The sequence below is a fragment of the Chelonia mydas genome, chromosome 8 (assembly GCF_015237465.2).
Source record: "Chelonia mydas isolate rCheMyd1 chromosome 8, rCheMyd1.pri.v2, whole genome shotgun sequence".
In the NCBI taxonomy this organism is placed as follows: Eukaryota; Metazoa; Chordata; order Testudines; family Cheloniidae; genus Chelonia; species Chelonia mydas.
In genome coordinates this window covers 54729525-54746663 of record NC_057854.1, presented here as the reverse complement: position 1 = coordinate 54746663, position 17139 = coordinate 54729525, and the positions used below count along the sequence as shown (strand labels likewise).

The following is a 17139-nucleotide window of genomic DNA, read 5'->3' as shown; positions in this document are numbered from 1 at the left end:
CTTTGGAAGTAGTAAAAGTTGGAGTTATCTCACCTGCTTATGTAGTTTCAGTTAAGCTAAGTGGAATGAATTTCTTACTGTTAGTAAAGTCAGTTGTTGTTTCGCTAGGTACCCTCCCGACTCTTACTCCAAACACAACAGAAAAGTTGTTTAAAATAAATCAAGTAAATAAAGCTGGTACTTGTTACTAGGACTTATCATGGTAAGTGTGGAAGATTAATAAACAGGAAACGAGTCAAGCTATTTTAGAAAAGGAAGTAACGTTGAAGTATTGAGACAGCAGCATTTGGTTGGACTGTGAAATTCTTAAAACATGTGCGGCGGTTAAGGAATACAGTGGGTAACCAAGGACATCATCTTCTCATTAGAATGACAGAGCAATAACAAGCAGTACCTATGGTCTTCTCAATGAAGCTTTGGTGTACCCTTGAGAGAGAAAGTCAAGCACATCCCAGGGAGACAGAAATAATGTAGAGGAGTTGGCTGATTGTCAAGATCTTTTGAGTGGATACAATAGCTCTCTGAAACTCCTTTCTCCTAATATAAACAAGGATATGGTGAAATCAGCCCCATGGAGGACAAAGAGGATTTCAAAATCCCAGCCTAGTGATATTTGATGTCAACACCTTTATTTCATAGTGAGTTAAACTATAGTTGCAGGCTGGACATAAATCTCACTCAAATATTACTTAGTTCTGACAGCTCTGCTAATTAGAGTTAAAAACAATACAAGTTTGCGGATCTTCCCCAGAAGAAATGCTTTACTTGTTATGGCAAGGAGAGACTAAATTATTAAATATATTTAATATAAATTATTAAAGTGCAATTGTAGTAAAATAAGTGACTACAAAATGACAATTTGCTCCATACTGTATTTATAGTTTTTTCCTCAGTGACTGTCATCAGATTCACTCTCAATTAAAAGCTGATTTTTCTAACTGTCATCCCTGCAAACTCAACCTGGGATTAGAAAAATCCAGGTGGTTCTTTCTACCTCTTTCACTGTGACTTGTAATAGAGATTCTGCAATCATAACTGACACTTTTATGGATTATGCATGAGGCAGAATAGGTGTGAGCTCACTGGGCCATCCTGTATCCGTGCTGACTCTGCAGGGCCAAGGTGTAAAATCCTTGTGTTTTCCCCCATAAAACAGACATAAATGACTCAAGCAGTAGATTTGCTGAGTAAGGAGGTGTCCTTTTCATCTTCACTCTTGTAATTGCAGAACTTTTTTGAAATACAAATCTAACTGTTTCCAGGATATAATTGTGGAGTATGGTATTAATTCTAAATTTGAACACTTCATACTATCTTTTATACAACAGGTTCTCTCTCTGACCCAGAAGGAATCAGTGAATCAAAGCCTGCCAAGTATACAGGGAGTGGTTAATTGGCTTTAATAGTCCTTGTTATCGTTGTGTAGAATGCTTAAAGGTGAGGGGCAAAGCAAAACAAAATTTTTAACATTTGCTTTTTGGTGATTTGATTTAAAAAAATAATTCTGCTTGGGTTTTTTAAGGCAGAAACACTAAGATCTTGATTTTGAACTTGGCACATGGGGGAAGGGGAGATCAAAGAGGGTACAAAAAGTCATCTCTTGTCCTTCCAGTTTCTGAAGACAACTGGGGGTATGTCTACACAGCAAAGAAAAACCTGCAGTTGACCCATTCTAGCCAACTCAGGCTATCGGGGCTTGGGCTTTGTGGCTGTTTCACTGCTGTGTAGACTTCCAGGCTCATGCTGCAGTCCGAGCTCTGGGACCCTCCCCAGAATCGTTCATGAGTGGGGAGAGAATATTTAGTCAGACCATTTAAAACTAGGTTTTGAGAGGGGAGATTCTATTCCCGTCTCAAATTTAATTAAGAGTTGATGAGGCTTCCCTTCCAGTGATCCTATCCAAAGCCCTTCAAACTTGAATTTCCATTCACTTCAATGGGCTTTGGGTCAGGGTCCAGCCTTCCTGTCTTCTGGTGTCCGCCAGCTAAAACAGGGAGGTCAGGAATGGATATTAGGGCTCCTAGGTATGTGCTAATATAAATAATTAGTATTTCTGTTATTTTTTATTTAACTTGGTTTTTACAGCTTTGTTTGATGCTGTCTGTACATATTCATAAAGGAGAAGTATGTTTCCTTTGCAGTATGCCATTAACAAATCCACAAACAAGTAGCCATTATAGTAGCTGTGCCTTCACTTCCACAAAGGGGTTGGTGAGTGTATTTGCATAATCACAGGTCCACTGTACACACCTTTTTTACCACCAGTTGCTGCCGGACTACAAATCAAAGTGAAACAAATTGGACAATGAAAATGGACTAAACTTAAGTGTATGTGTGTGTATAGACACACACTGAAAAGTAAATTATATTTAAATATTTCACTTTTTTAATTATTTATTAGTACACAAGTGAAGATTTTTAAAATATGATTTAAAACTAATTAGTTTCCCTTTAAATTATGGAGAAGAGTGAGAAATAAAGTTCTTGATTTTTATTCAAAGGGTTACATTTTTACAATTTGAAAGCCTAGATTTTTCACCACATCTGCTTAGAGTACATATTTCTAACGTGTTGTTGCCATGCCACTTCCTCAACACTGCTACAGAGAAGAAATTGGAACTTTTGAACATTAAAATCCCCACTTACGCCTTTTCTTATTCCAGGATGCTTCTCTGTTTCTCAGATAACTAATCATAGTTTGAAAAACATTTTAAATACACTGGAACTGCCTATCTGGTTCTTATATTTGTGAATAGAGCTTGCAGCATGAAGGTGGCTTATTGTGGTTTGGGTTATTAGAGCTTCCTGGAATGATATAGCCAGAGACTTGATTTAGAAAATTAAGATTACCAAGAAAGAAGTGAGTCAAACACAAGGGCAGTATAAGCGACCATAAGTCACAAAAGGCTTTCTTTTGCAACCGCTCATGCAAGCACAAACTGAAGTGGGAGATTGAATTCTAGGGAATCTTTGAATTACTTCTTTAGTTTATTCTATATCACTTCACCACTCAGCTGTTGTGGTGATTGAAATTAATTGGGTTTACCTTGCTCTTTGTTCCAACTTTTCATCTCAATCAGGCTTTTTGTCCTGCTCCTTTTCTGAGATGCCCATACTGTAGGAATCCCTCTGAAGCAATTTAAAGACTCTTACATACTTCCTATTTAGGCCCACCACCCCAGATTCTCAGTTTCCACCTACCTTCCTGGGTACTTAGGTTGGGAAGCATTTATTTTGAGATTTACAAGCACCCTGAATGCAGGTACAAAAAATATGAACCAAACCAGTTTATTGACAAATGCCATGTGGATAAACTCCCACCTCAGAATGAAGCTCTATACATTCCGCACGATCATCACACCTAGGCCATTCTGTTTAGTCAGCTTTATTGTCCTGAAGGGTAACAAGACTAAGGGTGTCTACACTTAAACAGTACAGCGACACAGCTATGCTGCTGTAGTGCTTCCCAGTAGACACCACGTACGCTGACAGGAAGGATTCTCCCATTGGCGTAGCTAATCCCCATCAACCTAGTGCAGTTTACATGGGAGGCAGGGGTGGGAGGAATAGGTCGGTGTATCTTTCACATGCCAAGAAATGAAACGTAGCTATACTGATGTAAAAATTCCTAGTATAGACCAGACCTAAGCTCTGAACCAATGGAAGAAGCACAAGCTAAGGAAAAAGAATGATCCTGGAGAGTGGAGACCAACTGATAGATGTGCCAGTGGTATAGGGTCTTGCAGCATTGGAATACTACCTGTGGTGAGATGGCTATTTGGCTTAAATGTTGTCCACTTAAGTAGACATTATGTCAGTCTTCTGAGTGCTTCCTGCTGCTATGTGTAAAAAACAGCAACACTGCATTAATGGAAAACTAGTGTCCAGGTGAAGTGGAGGTTGTCTGGCAAGTGTAAAGCAGTTTTAAAGTGAGCGTAAAAATAATCTGTACCCACTTGAAGGTCACTTGGAAAGCAGTCTGAGTGTAAATAGGAATCAGGCCTAAGAGGTGTTATCTTGTCAAATCTTATATCACTGTTCTGTGAGATGACTATTTCTGTTCATATCAAATCACTGATGTAGAAGATTTTTGATTCATTCTGATTCATTCTATCTCATGGATATCGGTGCAGAAAAGTGACATCTTCTTGCAGTTTCATCATTGTAGGGAAGGAGAGAGGACACATAATTTAAGGGTTATTGCAGTGTTGGCTCGCATTTCTAGAACTTGATATCAATGTCTCTTTACAATGTTTTTAGTACTTGGTACAACTTGGCAGTAATGAGTCTGACAGCCTGTTCACTTTCAATTAGAGTGAGCCACCTCTATGTTGTAGAGCAAGCATAATCCGCTATTGGTCCCCAGGAGTTGAATTGGATTAATTTATAGGTCTTTTTTTAATCTAAAAGTTTGCTGATGCTTGGAAATACTGTATATAAACAGAAGATTCTCAGACTCCAGGCCTGTAAAATTTGACCTTGATTAGTTGTTTGCAAGCAGAACATTGTGATTCTAACCCCATTACCAATAAAGAACATATATTTCAACAACTTTCAAGACTACCTCTTTTACACCTCTAATAAACACATTGGGTTTAAGAGAAGGGAATGTTTTGCAGGAATAAAAACTGCCAAATTTGGACAACTCATGAAGTGCTATTCTACCCTGAACAGACACACAATGACAATGCTATTGTGAGGCTCTTTGTTCATTGCCTGTCAATTATTTCCATATAATCAATTAATTTCATAAATAAAAGCAGAGGGTTTTTTGAGTGTGAGTCTTGCAAACTCAGTTTGGGATATGAAAGTTAATCTCCTCACATTTCAGCACCACTGCTAAAGGTTCTGCAAACCAACTTGCTCACTCTCTGGCAGCTTGCCTGTGCAGTGGTAAAAGGGACAAAAAGTAATGAAACTTATTGTTCTCACTTTAATGAGCAGGAATGACTAAATGCACCCAAGAAGCAGATCTGGTGAGTAAAAAGGTGCCACTCTTATGCAGTCACTTATCACTTTTAAAGTGCAGTTCTGTGGTGCTAATGTTTGAATTCCGTCCCCTAAGGGTTAAAATTCAGATTTTTCCGATAGTCGCTTTCAGCTCTATGCCCCAGTCACACGCGCATACAACTAGGGCAGTACAGCCAATACTTTTGCTTGTGTTTATTGGCTCTTTCCTGCTATAGATGAGGCAGAGTTATAGTTATGCTTTCAGAGCTATTTATACCCTTCTTTGTGTGTGTGTAATACTTATCTGGCAAGGGGGACCACCCGTCTGCCTCTCATTGGACAAGGAAGCACAGATGCACTAGGAAGAGAGTGACCCACATGGTGAGTGACCCACGACCTTCATGTACATGAAGAGGTACATGTCTTAGAGAGTGCATGTATTAAGGGACTAGGTGAATCAACTGGAGATGAATGAGTCACAGAGAGGCATAATGCATTGGTGTCCCAGATCTCTCTCAAAAGTGGAATGTGTAGGAAAGGGGACAAGTCACCAGCAGTATCCTCCTCCCCCTTCAGTCTTGCTTTTATATAAGGGAGGAGGAAGGAAGACCCTAGTAACTGCCCTTGGAATATGCCCTGATTTGGAACCTGGTAGTGCATTTGACCTCCTGTGTATCTTTAAATGTATAGTGGGCTGTGGTCAAGACTAGTTGTCTGGAACTCCAGAGTTCTAATTCCAGCTCTCTTACCTGGACTTTTTTTGAGACCTGGGGCAAATTATTTCACCTGTATACACAAGTTTCCCCAAAACTGCAATAGGGGATATAATACTTATATCACATACGTGACCAGATGAGTTGTGAAGACTCATTCATTAAGTTTTCTTAGTGACCTCCAATACTCTCTCTCTTAATCTGGACTAAGATGCAGTGCAACAAAAATCCTCTGGCCATATTTTATCATCACTTTCGTTTCAGGCTATGATGAGATCCAGATCAGCCAGTTGCTGCGATGTAAAGTTTGTTATCCATTCTAATTAAAGCTCTCATGATTCTGAACTATGCAGGAGGTTGCAGGCACCAATAACAAAATAAGTGTCCCTCAATTTTCTTTCTGAATGTCTTCCTGCCTGCTACCACCTCATTGTTACAAAACTGACTGCCGGTGTGCAAAAAGTGAGGCAAGCATGCTCTCTATCCCAATGACTTTGCTTTTGGCTCTGCAAATTTTGGATGATATTAAAATATATTACCCCAGGCACCCTAGACTTATGAAAGTTAGAATAAATAATATGAGGATGAAGTTCAAGTGAATGTCAAGCTTCTGAATGAAGAGGTAACATGAAAGTATTTGGAGTTTTGTTTTGATTGCCAATGAACCTATTCTCCAGAGCACTCACTCATAGGTTTTAGTGGACATTACGAAAGAGAACTGTTGAGCCTCTGTTAACTTAATAATGACTAAGACTAGATCAAAGAACTGGCCTGTCCTCTCTGTGGACTCCAGTGGAGAATCCCCGTGGTCCTTTTGACTCCTGCGTGAGGGAGATGGGGAAGATTGTGCCCCCAGGAATCACTCTAGCAGTTTGCACCCAGAAGAACTCTAATGTAGGAAATATGTGAGCCAGTTTTGTGCCCCATAGATTTGGTCAATTTGGTCATATTCAGGCTTAAGCTGAGACTTCAAGATCTACCTTTTAAATCACAGCCTGTTTTTGACCTTCATCCTCCTTACAGTTAGAGAGGGATCACTTACCCCAACGAGTTTTGCACGTGCCCAATGGTCTCGGCCTTTTATCTTTCACAAGCACCAAATTCCTTTTTAAAGCCAAGAGGGACAAATACTGATCTCATATACACTGGTGTAAAATAAGGGCCTCTCCAGCAGTGTAAGTCAGATTCCCTAACTCCCAAACATATTCTTTAGCCAAAAGACTATCTTCATTAAAGGCATACTTTTGTGTTTGTGGTGACACCAAGGGTTATTCGTTGATAGATAAAGTAGATTTTTATTGTTGGTGTTAAGAATTGAGTTTTACTAATATTGAAGATGAGCGTGTGCACTGAGAAATAGGAGCTCTTAACTTATAGTATCAAGGGGGTTGGAGTTCAGAAACCAGTAAGTCTGTCCAGGTTGGAATGGAACTGTTAAGGGCCTTGTGATTAATTTAAAGGTCATTAGGCTGATTAATATTGTGAAAAAGTGGGAAACAATTGGTGTAAATAAATGGAGACTTTTAAGCTGCGAGAAACAAGTGCTATTGAAATACTAAAGGGGTTGATGCTGGTGTTAAGAATGGGCTAACAGTTTTGGATTTAAATAAGAGCCATCAAAAGTTCAAGCCCAAACCAAAGTTTTTCTGATCTTCAAAAAAAGTTTGGCTAATATTTATTCTTTTCATGGACTTCCAAGCTATAGACAGAAATGGAAAAGGTAGAAATATTGCAAGAATGTGTTATTTCAAACTTAACTGGAAGAGACAAGTATTGCCCAAAATATTTCAGAGTAGCCTATTTTAATGAGATTTCTTATCCAGTTTTGCAGACTCATGAGATTCAGGCAAACATCCCATCTTTTGGATGTTTATCTGAACCTAGAACTAAATTCACCAGGGGCATAGGGAGAATTTGACCCCTAATCCAAGCTCTGAAATTAGAGAAGGAGGATATAAAACCATGGGTATAGTATAGGTAACATTAAAGATCATCATTTGACCTCATCTGTATCACATTAGGGTCCTGTGGTGGTTTCAGAGCTTAGGTATCGTTTAAAAAATGTATTTCCAATGCTAGCTGTATTGATGGCAGGCAAATACTACACAGTCTTTAACTTTAACGTTTCCTATTTTGTCAGCTTAGTTATCTTCTCTTAATTTTCTTTTATTGGTTTTGACACTTTCATCATGTGTCACTGCTTCTTTCTCAACATTTTACAGTGATGACTGTCGTGGCACTCAGCGTATGCAGTGCTCATTGTTTCAGACATGTATTTTTGTCTGGGATTTGCTTTGTTAAAGTAAATATTTTTTTCAGTTTTTTGCAGACTGAGAATCATACGGGGAATGAAGGAAGGGATTTTTCAAAAGTGCCTAGGTGATTTCGGAGCTTACCTCAATGGGGGGTGCTGTAGAAAATCCAACCCAAAAGCTGTAGTGTGTAAAGAAAGCTAATGACGCTGGAGATTTCTCCAGTGAAGAGGAAAAAACTTGATAGCATCTTTAAACCCTAAAGATCAAGTTCTGGCTCTACCTACAGAATGTGTGTGTGTGTGCGCGTGTGTATAGTAAAAAGAAAAGGAGGACTTGTGGCACATAGAGACTAACAAATTTATTTGATCATAAGCTTTTGTGAGCTACAGCTCACTTCATCAGATGCATGTAGTGGAAAATACAGTGGGGAGATTTTATATACACAGAGAACATGAAACAATGGGTGTTGCCATACACACTGTAACAAGAGTGATCAGGTAAGGTGAGCTTTTCCAGCAGGAAAGAAGGGAAAAAAACAAAACAAAAAAACCCTCAAAACCTTTTGTAGTGATAATCAAGGTGGGCCATTTCCAGCAGTTGACAAGAATGTGAGAGTATTTCTTTTCTTTTTGTGGATACAGACTAACACGGCTGCTACTCTGAAACCTGTGTGTATAGTGAGTCTCTGAATTTTTCTTTCTGTGCAAGGCAAATGCAGGCAGAACTGCCTGGATGGGAGAGCAGTGGGGGCTGCTACAGCTGGTGCTGAAAGGTGTTACCAAGTTCCTGTTTGCAGGTGTTCTTAGCTTCCAAGCCACCTTACAGCACCTCTAAGGAGTGCTGCTTGGCATGCCAAGTCTTGATATAGCACTGCAGAGTAAAATCTGCCTGTTCCTACAGAATTGCAACTGTGGCTGTGGGGAAGAGTTTACCTGCCTCTCTTAGCACTCCTAACACACTTTTACTCAACATGAGTCAGAATTTAGCCTTAAGTATGGCAACTTATGAATTTTTAGGATATGCAAATCAGAGGGGAAACAATAGTGTAAAAGCCTCCAGGGTAGCTCAAGAGAAATTAATAAGGAAGCAATGAATTTCAGAGAACAAGCTGTGCTCTATTTAAAGTACTGTATAACCTGTTTATGTTAATAAAAGCAAGTACATTTAATTTGTCTTGTGGAATGAGTTTCAACTATTTGAGCACAAAAGGACATGCTGTACCCTAGTTCAAATTACTCAGTTTTCATAAGTGTCCAGCATACAACTCTCACTTAATATACCCCAGACACTCATTTTAACAAATATCCAAAACCTAACCACAAAGGAAGACAAGGTGTACAAGATGAGGTAGGGTGCCCTGTTAAAATGTGTTCAGCTAATACATTAATAAATATGTAGAGTGAGTTCTCAAAATGTAATGGTTTTGTTAAAGCACCCTGGAGAGGATGGGGTGTACTAGGTTTGAGGAGGAATTCTGATAACACAAAGGAGAACTCTTCAGCTTCCATTCCAACATCCTGGATTTTGATGGTTCTTATTCTCTTGTTGGATTCTGAAATCCAAAGCCAATTAGCTGATGATGGATGGAAAGAAAAAGAATCCAAGGACCCATAATCTGCTACACTGAGAATAACAAACTGCAGATGTAAGAAATTTAAAAGAGCATATTTAAAAAAGAAAATAAACCACCTTTCATTAGTTGGGAATTCTAGATCCCTCCCTGCCTCAAAGGGATCACCAGTATATGGGCGTGGCTACACTTGCAGATGTAGAGCACTGTGAGTTAAACCCGTCTTCGTACAGCGCAGTAGGGAAAGTGCTGCAGTCTGCCCACACTGACAGCTGCAAGCGCACTGGTGTGGCCACATTTGCGGCACTTGAAGCAGCATTGGGAGCAGTGCATTGTGGGCAGCTATTCCACAGAGCACCTCTTCCCATTCTGGCGCTGTGGCTTGTGGGAAGGGCCAGAGAGTGCGAGGCATTCTGGGACCTGTCCCAATGCCCCGTGATGCATCGGTTCGCATCCCACGATTCCCTTTGCTTCCGTCCACATTTGGCGCCATCTTTTACGGTTTTTGTACTGCATGCTCTGTCTTCCCTTTCGGTCTGCAGGAATGGAGCCCGAACTGCTGAGGAGGATGCTCACAAGTCTCACCAGTGCGTCACGTGTGGCAGTCAAGTTATTCCTTAAGATCCAAAGTGACAGTGAGGACTCCGATGATGATATCTACTTGAGTAACGCAAATGACACAAGTTTGCTTGTGGTATTCACTGACATGGTCACCACCATGGAATGGCGCTTTTGGGCTCGGGAAACCAGCACTGAGTGGTGGGATCACATCATGCAAGTCTGGAATGACGAGCAGTGGCTGCAGAACTTTCGGATGAGAAAAGCCACTTTCATGGGACTGTGTGAGAAGCTCTCCCGCACCCTGCAGCACAAGGACACAAGATTTGAGAGCTGCCCTGACAGTGGAGAGGCGGGTGGCTATTGCAATCTTGAAGCTGGCAACTCCAGACAGCTACCGATCGGTCGCTAACCAGTTTGGAGTGGGGAAGTCAACCGTTGGAATCGTGTTGATGCAAGTTCGCAGGGCCATTAATCGCCTCCTGCTCAGAAGAACCATGACTCTGGGTAACGTGCATGACATTGTGGATGGCTTTGCACTAATGGGTTTCCCTAACTGTGGAGGGATGATAGATGGGACGCATATTCCAATTGTGGCACCAGCCCACCTAGCCTCCAAGTACGTTATTCAGAAGGGCTATTTCTCTATGGTTCTCCAAGCGCTTGTGGATCACCGTGGGCGTTTCATTGACATTAATGCAGGCTGGCCCGGAAAGGTGCATGACACCTGCATCTTTCAGAACACTGGCCTGTTCAGGAAGCTGCAAGCCGGGACATTTTTCCCAGACCAGAAGATCACCGTAGGGGAAGTCGAAATGCCCATTGTGATCCTTGGATACCCCACTTACCCTTTGATGCCGTCACTCATGAAACCCTACACAAGGAGCCTTGACACCAGCAAGGAGCGGTTCAACAAGAGGCTGAGCCGGTGCAGAATGACTGTGGAGTGTGCTTTTGGTGTTTAAAGGGTCGCTGGCGCTCTCTGTATGGGAAGCTGGACCTGGCCGATAACAGCATCCCCACAGTTATATCTGCTTGCTGTACCCTCCATAACATTTGGGAAGGGTAAATGATTCACTCAGGCATGGAACTCGGAGGTTCAACACCTGGAGGCTGAATTTGAACAGCCAGAGAGCAGGGCTATTAGAGGGGCACAGTGTGGGGCTGCAAGGATTAGGGATGCCTTGAAGGAGCAATTTCAGGCTGAAAGCCACCAGTAATATCTAGTGTGGTGCCCTGCACGGGAGTGAAGTGGAGTAGGAATCTGTGTTTGCTACTTATGATACACTGATCTGCAGTGCCTGTTGCTTTCCTGGACTAAGGTTTCTTTTATGTTCTGCAATAATAAAGAATGCTTTCAAAGCCAAAAAATCAATTTATTGAAAAGAAACACAACACAACTGCTTGAGAAACACAAAGGACAAGGGGGTGGGGTAGGTAAAGGTACAATCACAGATTTGCATGTGTCCTGTGTGGAGTGCTGTGCAATGCATGCTGCACTTCAGGATGGCTATACTGCATAGTGGTGGGGGTTGAGTGCAGTGGGTAAGGGTCGTAGTTTTCAGGGCTGGGTGGTGAAGCTACAGGTGTTGGAGGCAGCTGGTGGCGGTAAGAACCTGGATGTTAGGGAAAGTGGGTTGGAGGTGACATGGGGGCACAAGGGAAAGAGTTTGGGGACAAGGGCTGCGGGGGGGGGGGGGGTTGGGGCGGGCACAGTAGTGCTCCGACTGCATGGCTACGAGCACCTGGATAGAGTCCGCTTGACACTCCATTATGCGTGCTTTGCTACCAGAGCACTAGGCTTTTGTGCCAGCGCTACTCATTCTGCTGGCAGATCCTCCTTTCACTGTACCGTCACTCCTGCACTTTTTGATTTTCATTCGTTGAATGCCGCATGACTTTATGCAGCATGTCCTCTTTGCTTTTACATGACTTCTTTCTTATTTGCAGCTTCTCGGCCATTGATAACACAGACGGATGAGATCTCAAGGTTGCATCTGTAAAGGCAAAATGCAAGACTTAACAGAGGTAGCATTGTTCACACCAGACAGAGCCATGATTCCCTCGTACTTAAGGAGGGCAATTACAGTCTACACAATAGCATAATTTGCCCGTCTCAAAGCGAGCGCACATAACCCCTGGGAGCCCCAAAATGGTGAGTAAGCACAGGGTCAAGCGTGACTGATTGTTTCACGGCTGTACTGTCCTCTAGGTTTCTGTGCCTAGGGGAGAGCCAACAGCTGCAGGGGGGCGCTATACTGAACACTGTCCCCACATTTTCCACAGGAGTTCATCCTGGAAGATATCTCACTGCTGAGGGTGACCAGGGAAGGAAGGGAGAGTCTTCTACTACAATGCGGCTTCCACCCTGGACCATATGCAGCTTACCTGTGTGCAGCAATGTTCCCCCCCATCCCTCACGGCACAGTGGCGCAGACATGTTAGCCTGACTGGGACAAGGACCACAGTGGCTCTCCCACAAAACCTGCGCAAGCGCATTGCCCAAGTTCTGGGTGAGACCTTTGAAGAGATCACTGAGGCCGATTACCGCGATGTGAGAGAGCACATCAACGCCCTGTTCCGCATCTAAGCATGCATGCAGCCCTAAGCCACCTCACCCCAAAAGCCCACACCTAATAACTTCCTTCCCAAAATAAAAGCCACTTACTGGGAACCTCCTCTGGTGTTTGTCCTTCCTCAAGCACCGGCTGCTGCAACCGGCTACCTTCCTCCTGGCTTGAGAACAGCTCCTGGGTGCATGCATCTAGGGATTCCAGGGTGTCTTCCTCTGCCGGAGCACCCTTGCTCCCGCCTTGCTCCTCCTTGTCCTCCTGCCTTGTTGCACTGACCTCTGAGGTGTCCATGGTGGTCCCTGGAGTGGAGGTTGGGTCGCCCCCAAGTATCGCGTCCAGCTCTTCGTCGAAATGGCAGGTCGCGGGGGCAGCACCTTCTGCTGTCTTGGAGGAGGTCTCCTGTGTGAAAGACCTTTTTAGTTGTATATAGATGATTCTGAAAACTATCTTACTGACCACTTTGGGTAACTCTTTTATGTAATCTTTTGTCTGGGAGCTATTGGGGATCTCCTGCAAGGTTGCTGAGTGCCCTTAACTCCATTTGAGGTCGATGGAGCCCATGAGATTGGACCCTTTGAGACTGCCAGACCAAAGAACCCCCGGCTCAATTTCCTAGTGAAAAGACTGTCTAACTGACAGATCTGAAAATTTAACTCAACCTGGGATCTGGGAGTCAAGCTGGATCTTTCCTGCTCACGTGGCCATCCTCAATAATAATGATTTCACAGGCCACCTCTGCAGCTTCACTCTATGCAGAGGAATTGTGCACCTGTGATGCAATTGTTTTCAGTGGAGTTATGGAGCTGTAACTGTCTTCTGTGTGATTGTGGAGGTATAAAATGAGAGCACAATCAAGCTCTTCAGTTGGAATTTGCTCTACAGTTCTATTGATGCCCAAGTAGGAATGGAATCCAGCTCACTCTTTTAGCCTAGCTGGTTCTGCAAGGTAAACAGGAGTAAAACTTTTATTTAAAGTCAACAGATACGGCTCTCAGTACATGCAGGGGGAAGATATGGTGAGTCAGAAAGTGCCATTTTTCCATACTCGCTTTATGGAGTAGACTCACCAAAGCCTGCTTAATGGCAACTTCTGTTTCTCAAAGCTTTTCCCTCCACTAGCAGGAAGTTTTATGTGACTTGCAACTAGCTGAAAATAAAATTGCCAAAGCAGCGGTGTTTGGGGTGTTTGTCTGTACATGCTCTGCGAGAGAAAGAACTACCTTAGGTTCTATGCAAGAATCAAAAAATTACCTGGATCTAGGCATATAGGACGGAATTACTTCCAGTTATTCTGGAAAGCCTTTCAGATGGGCTTCTGAGTCTAGAGAGCTGCTGGCCCACAAATACATGAAGGATTAGAAAGGAAATCAAAGTGGGCTCACTGAATAATGGCTACTAAATTCAAGTCAGCTCTCAATACCAAGCTTCATGTTATAATAACAAAACATCTTTGTGGATGGGATTTTCAGAAGTGCTATGCCCTAGTTTAATTCTACTTTCATTGCCATGGAACTACCACTGACTTCAGTGGGAGCAGACCAGACCGTAGTGTTGATCACTTTTGCAAGTTCCACCCACCTTGCAGCTGCAGTTTGTCCTGAGCCTCCTAGCAGAGAAGCCGTTTTGTCCTACAGCAGTGTCAGCCATAGGGAGCTCTGAGACCCATTTGCAGAAGGAAATAAAGTACTCACAAGTGCTAAAATATTAAATCTCACACTTTTAAATGTCAAAATGTCCCTAACCCTGTCTCTGGAAAATAGAGACTTTTTTCACTCAATTTATATTTTTTAAAAATCTTGGATTATGTTAAAAATCAAAATTAAGTGAAGAAATTCTGGGGAATGCGTTCATTTTTAAAAACCTTGTTCCTGACTACAGTGAGACTAAAGTAAAGGATGATGGATGAAGTTTTGTATGGTTATACATTTCCAGTAACAACATATATGTCAAAACCTTTAGAGTACATCCAATCTGCTATGGACTTGTGGCTTGTTCTATAAAATGCAGAGCTGGTGGGAAAAATTCCTATTAAAGTATTTTTATGTCAGAATTTGCCAATTTGTCAAAATTGAAACCTTTTTGAGGAGATGGTTTGATTTTGAAAAAATACTGCACTTAGAGTGTGTCTGTGTCATGTTTCTGAGGAGAAGAGACCACAATGGCCAAACATAGAAAGTGCCCTTTTTAAAGGGATTGGAGGAAGGTTTCTGAGCCAGCAATAAAAACTGTGACATGTGACAAAGCAGGCTAATTTGCATGAACATCACCCAATATCTTGTGTATATCTTTTTTTTGGTTTGAAACCCTTCTCTTCCTGCTATGGTACATCGGCTGTTCTGAGACACTATGTCATGAGAATGGTAAGATAGCATCTTATCTTACAGGGAAATATGTTTTAGTAAGTTTTAAGAAAAAGATTAGGTAATTACAGTATATGAATAAGAACAGCATTTGCAGTAGACTATGTAAAATAACAGACTATTCTTCTTAGTTTGGGGCACAAATGGCTCACCAGCTGGAGTCAAGAAGAAACGTCCATTGTGTTTACAGTATCACACAGTACATTTATGGGTTTCTGGCTTGCTCTGAAGCAATGAACATTGGCTGCTGTTAGACAGTATGTTGATATGGTTTGTACTGCTATTTCTAAAATGAATATAAATTAAATGTAATTATTCTCATATGTTCTGTTTCAGGGAAAACTGAGGCTGTAATCAAAAACTTCAGCCCACACTACCAACGCCAGTATGCTGTTGCTTTTTGTGAGCATATACAAAATGAACTGGAACAGCACCGAGACTTCCAGTCTCAATTCCTGAAAACCAAGGTAACATGAGATCTTAGGGGAATCCTAGTTTCTATGATGTTGCCTGACAGCTCTGCCCTGCTAGCACAGAAACAGCCAGACCTTATTAACATAGCTATCTTAAATATACACAAAATGCCCTCTGAAACTCAAGATTATATCTGTAATCAAGAGGCAGAATTTCAGAAGTGCTGAACACCCGCAACTCCAGTTAAAGTCAGTGAAAACAGCAGATACTCAGGACCTCTGAAAATCAGGGCCAAAGTATCCTAACTGTGACATATAGATAAGAAATAAATAATGTATTTCCATTTTCCTTACTTATATTTTTGGATATTTTTTTAATGGCCTGTAAATTTGGACACAAAACATCTTGGGTGCATCTCTTTTACAGTTAAACCCATGTTACCAGATGTGCCCTTTACTTTGGGGTATGCTCATTTATTAGGGTTACTCTTCGGTGTGCGGGGGGGAGTTCTGTAATTCTATTAATGTACTGCTTATGTCTCTTGGGTGTTCATGTGGAGCTCTACTCCTTACAGCTGCTAGTCCCCTCCCAATGGAGCTATCCTGCAGTACCTAGGTTCCCCAGGACTGGGTTCCTCCAGCCCTAGAACTAGATGAATATGCGCGCGCACACACACACATGCGGGCACACACTAACAGAGCAAGTCTGAGCGGACCAGGTTAATCAGCACTCTCAAGCTGATCCCCTCATATGTCCCGGTACTCAATGGGCTGGGATAAACAGCACCTTCAAGCTGTCACCCTTATGTGCCCCTGATCTCAATAGGCTGGGCTGAGCAGCACCTTCAGGTGCCCACCCCTTATGTGCCACAGGTGTAACACATCCCTATCCCACTTTCATGTCACAATTGTACTGGCAGTAACCCACTTGATGAGCAAACCCCACAGTATTTTTGGGCGCTAAAGGGATCTTTAGCTTAGGTAAAAGAAGCGTTGCTGCAGAGTAAATGGGGGAAGCTAAAAACACAAAAGAGTAAAGTTCAGAGAGAGAGAAGCAACCAGCTTAACCATAAAAATTATTTATTGAATAATAGTGATAACTACACAAGGAGGGCTAAACAAACATAACATACATTATTAAAGGTTAATACCTAAGGTAGAAAGGAAAACAGAGAGAGAGAGAGAAAGAGGGGGATCTCACCCACTCCATGGAGCTTGAACTGGTCAGTGTTCCCAGGTGATGGTGATAGCTCAGGGTCCTGAGTGCTGGAGACAGGCAGAGCCCCCAGCATGATCAGTCAGGAGAAGATGGATTCCCAGTGGAACTGATGCACAGTTTGGATCGAAGCATCAGAACACTTACTTGGGCGTAGGGAGGGGTTTTTGTAGAGAAAATACAGTGGTTCAAGGGAGAGCATTAGATTCATTTATGGGTAAACTGATGACTTAAGGGTTTTATTTAGGTTAGACAATAGGAGCTGATCACTCTTGGCTACGGATGGTGTTTTCTTCTTGGGAGTTCACAATGCAACTAGGCTGCTTCAGTATTTTGGATATCGATCAAGGATTTATTACTAGAATTGGTCTGATAATGGCTGAGCTGGGTGTGTGCAGGCGTAGGTTCATTAACGTGTGGAGCAGAGATTTCCATGATGCAGTGTGTCCCTGCTTTTCTGATCCCAGAGTTCAGTGCAGTCTCCGTTCTCCATTCTGCATGCAAATTGAGATGTCTCCCCATCCCATCTTT

General features: G+C 42.2%; 1 protein-coding gene across 2 annotated transcripts in view; it reads left to right on the top strand.

Moving 5' to 3' along the window:
- The window catches only part of NIBAN1 (niban apoptosis regulator 1), a 119791-nt gene that overhangs the window by 42986 nt on the left and 59666 nt on the right, over positions 1–17139 (top strand). For both annotated transcript variants that reach the window (XM_037906777.2, XM_043521373.1), the window contains exon 2: positions 15316–15446. In XM_037906777.2, the coding sequence (XP_037762705.1) occupies positions 15316–15446 (131 nt within the window). The remainder of the gene's footprint in view (positions 1–15315; positions 15447–17139) is intronic.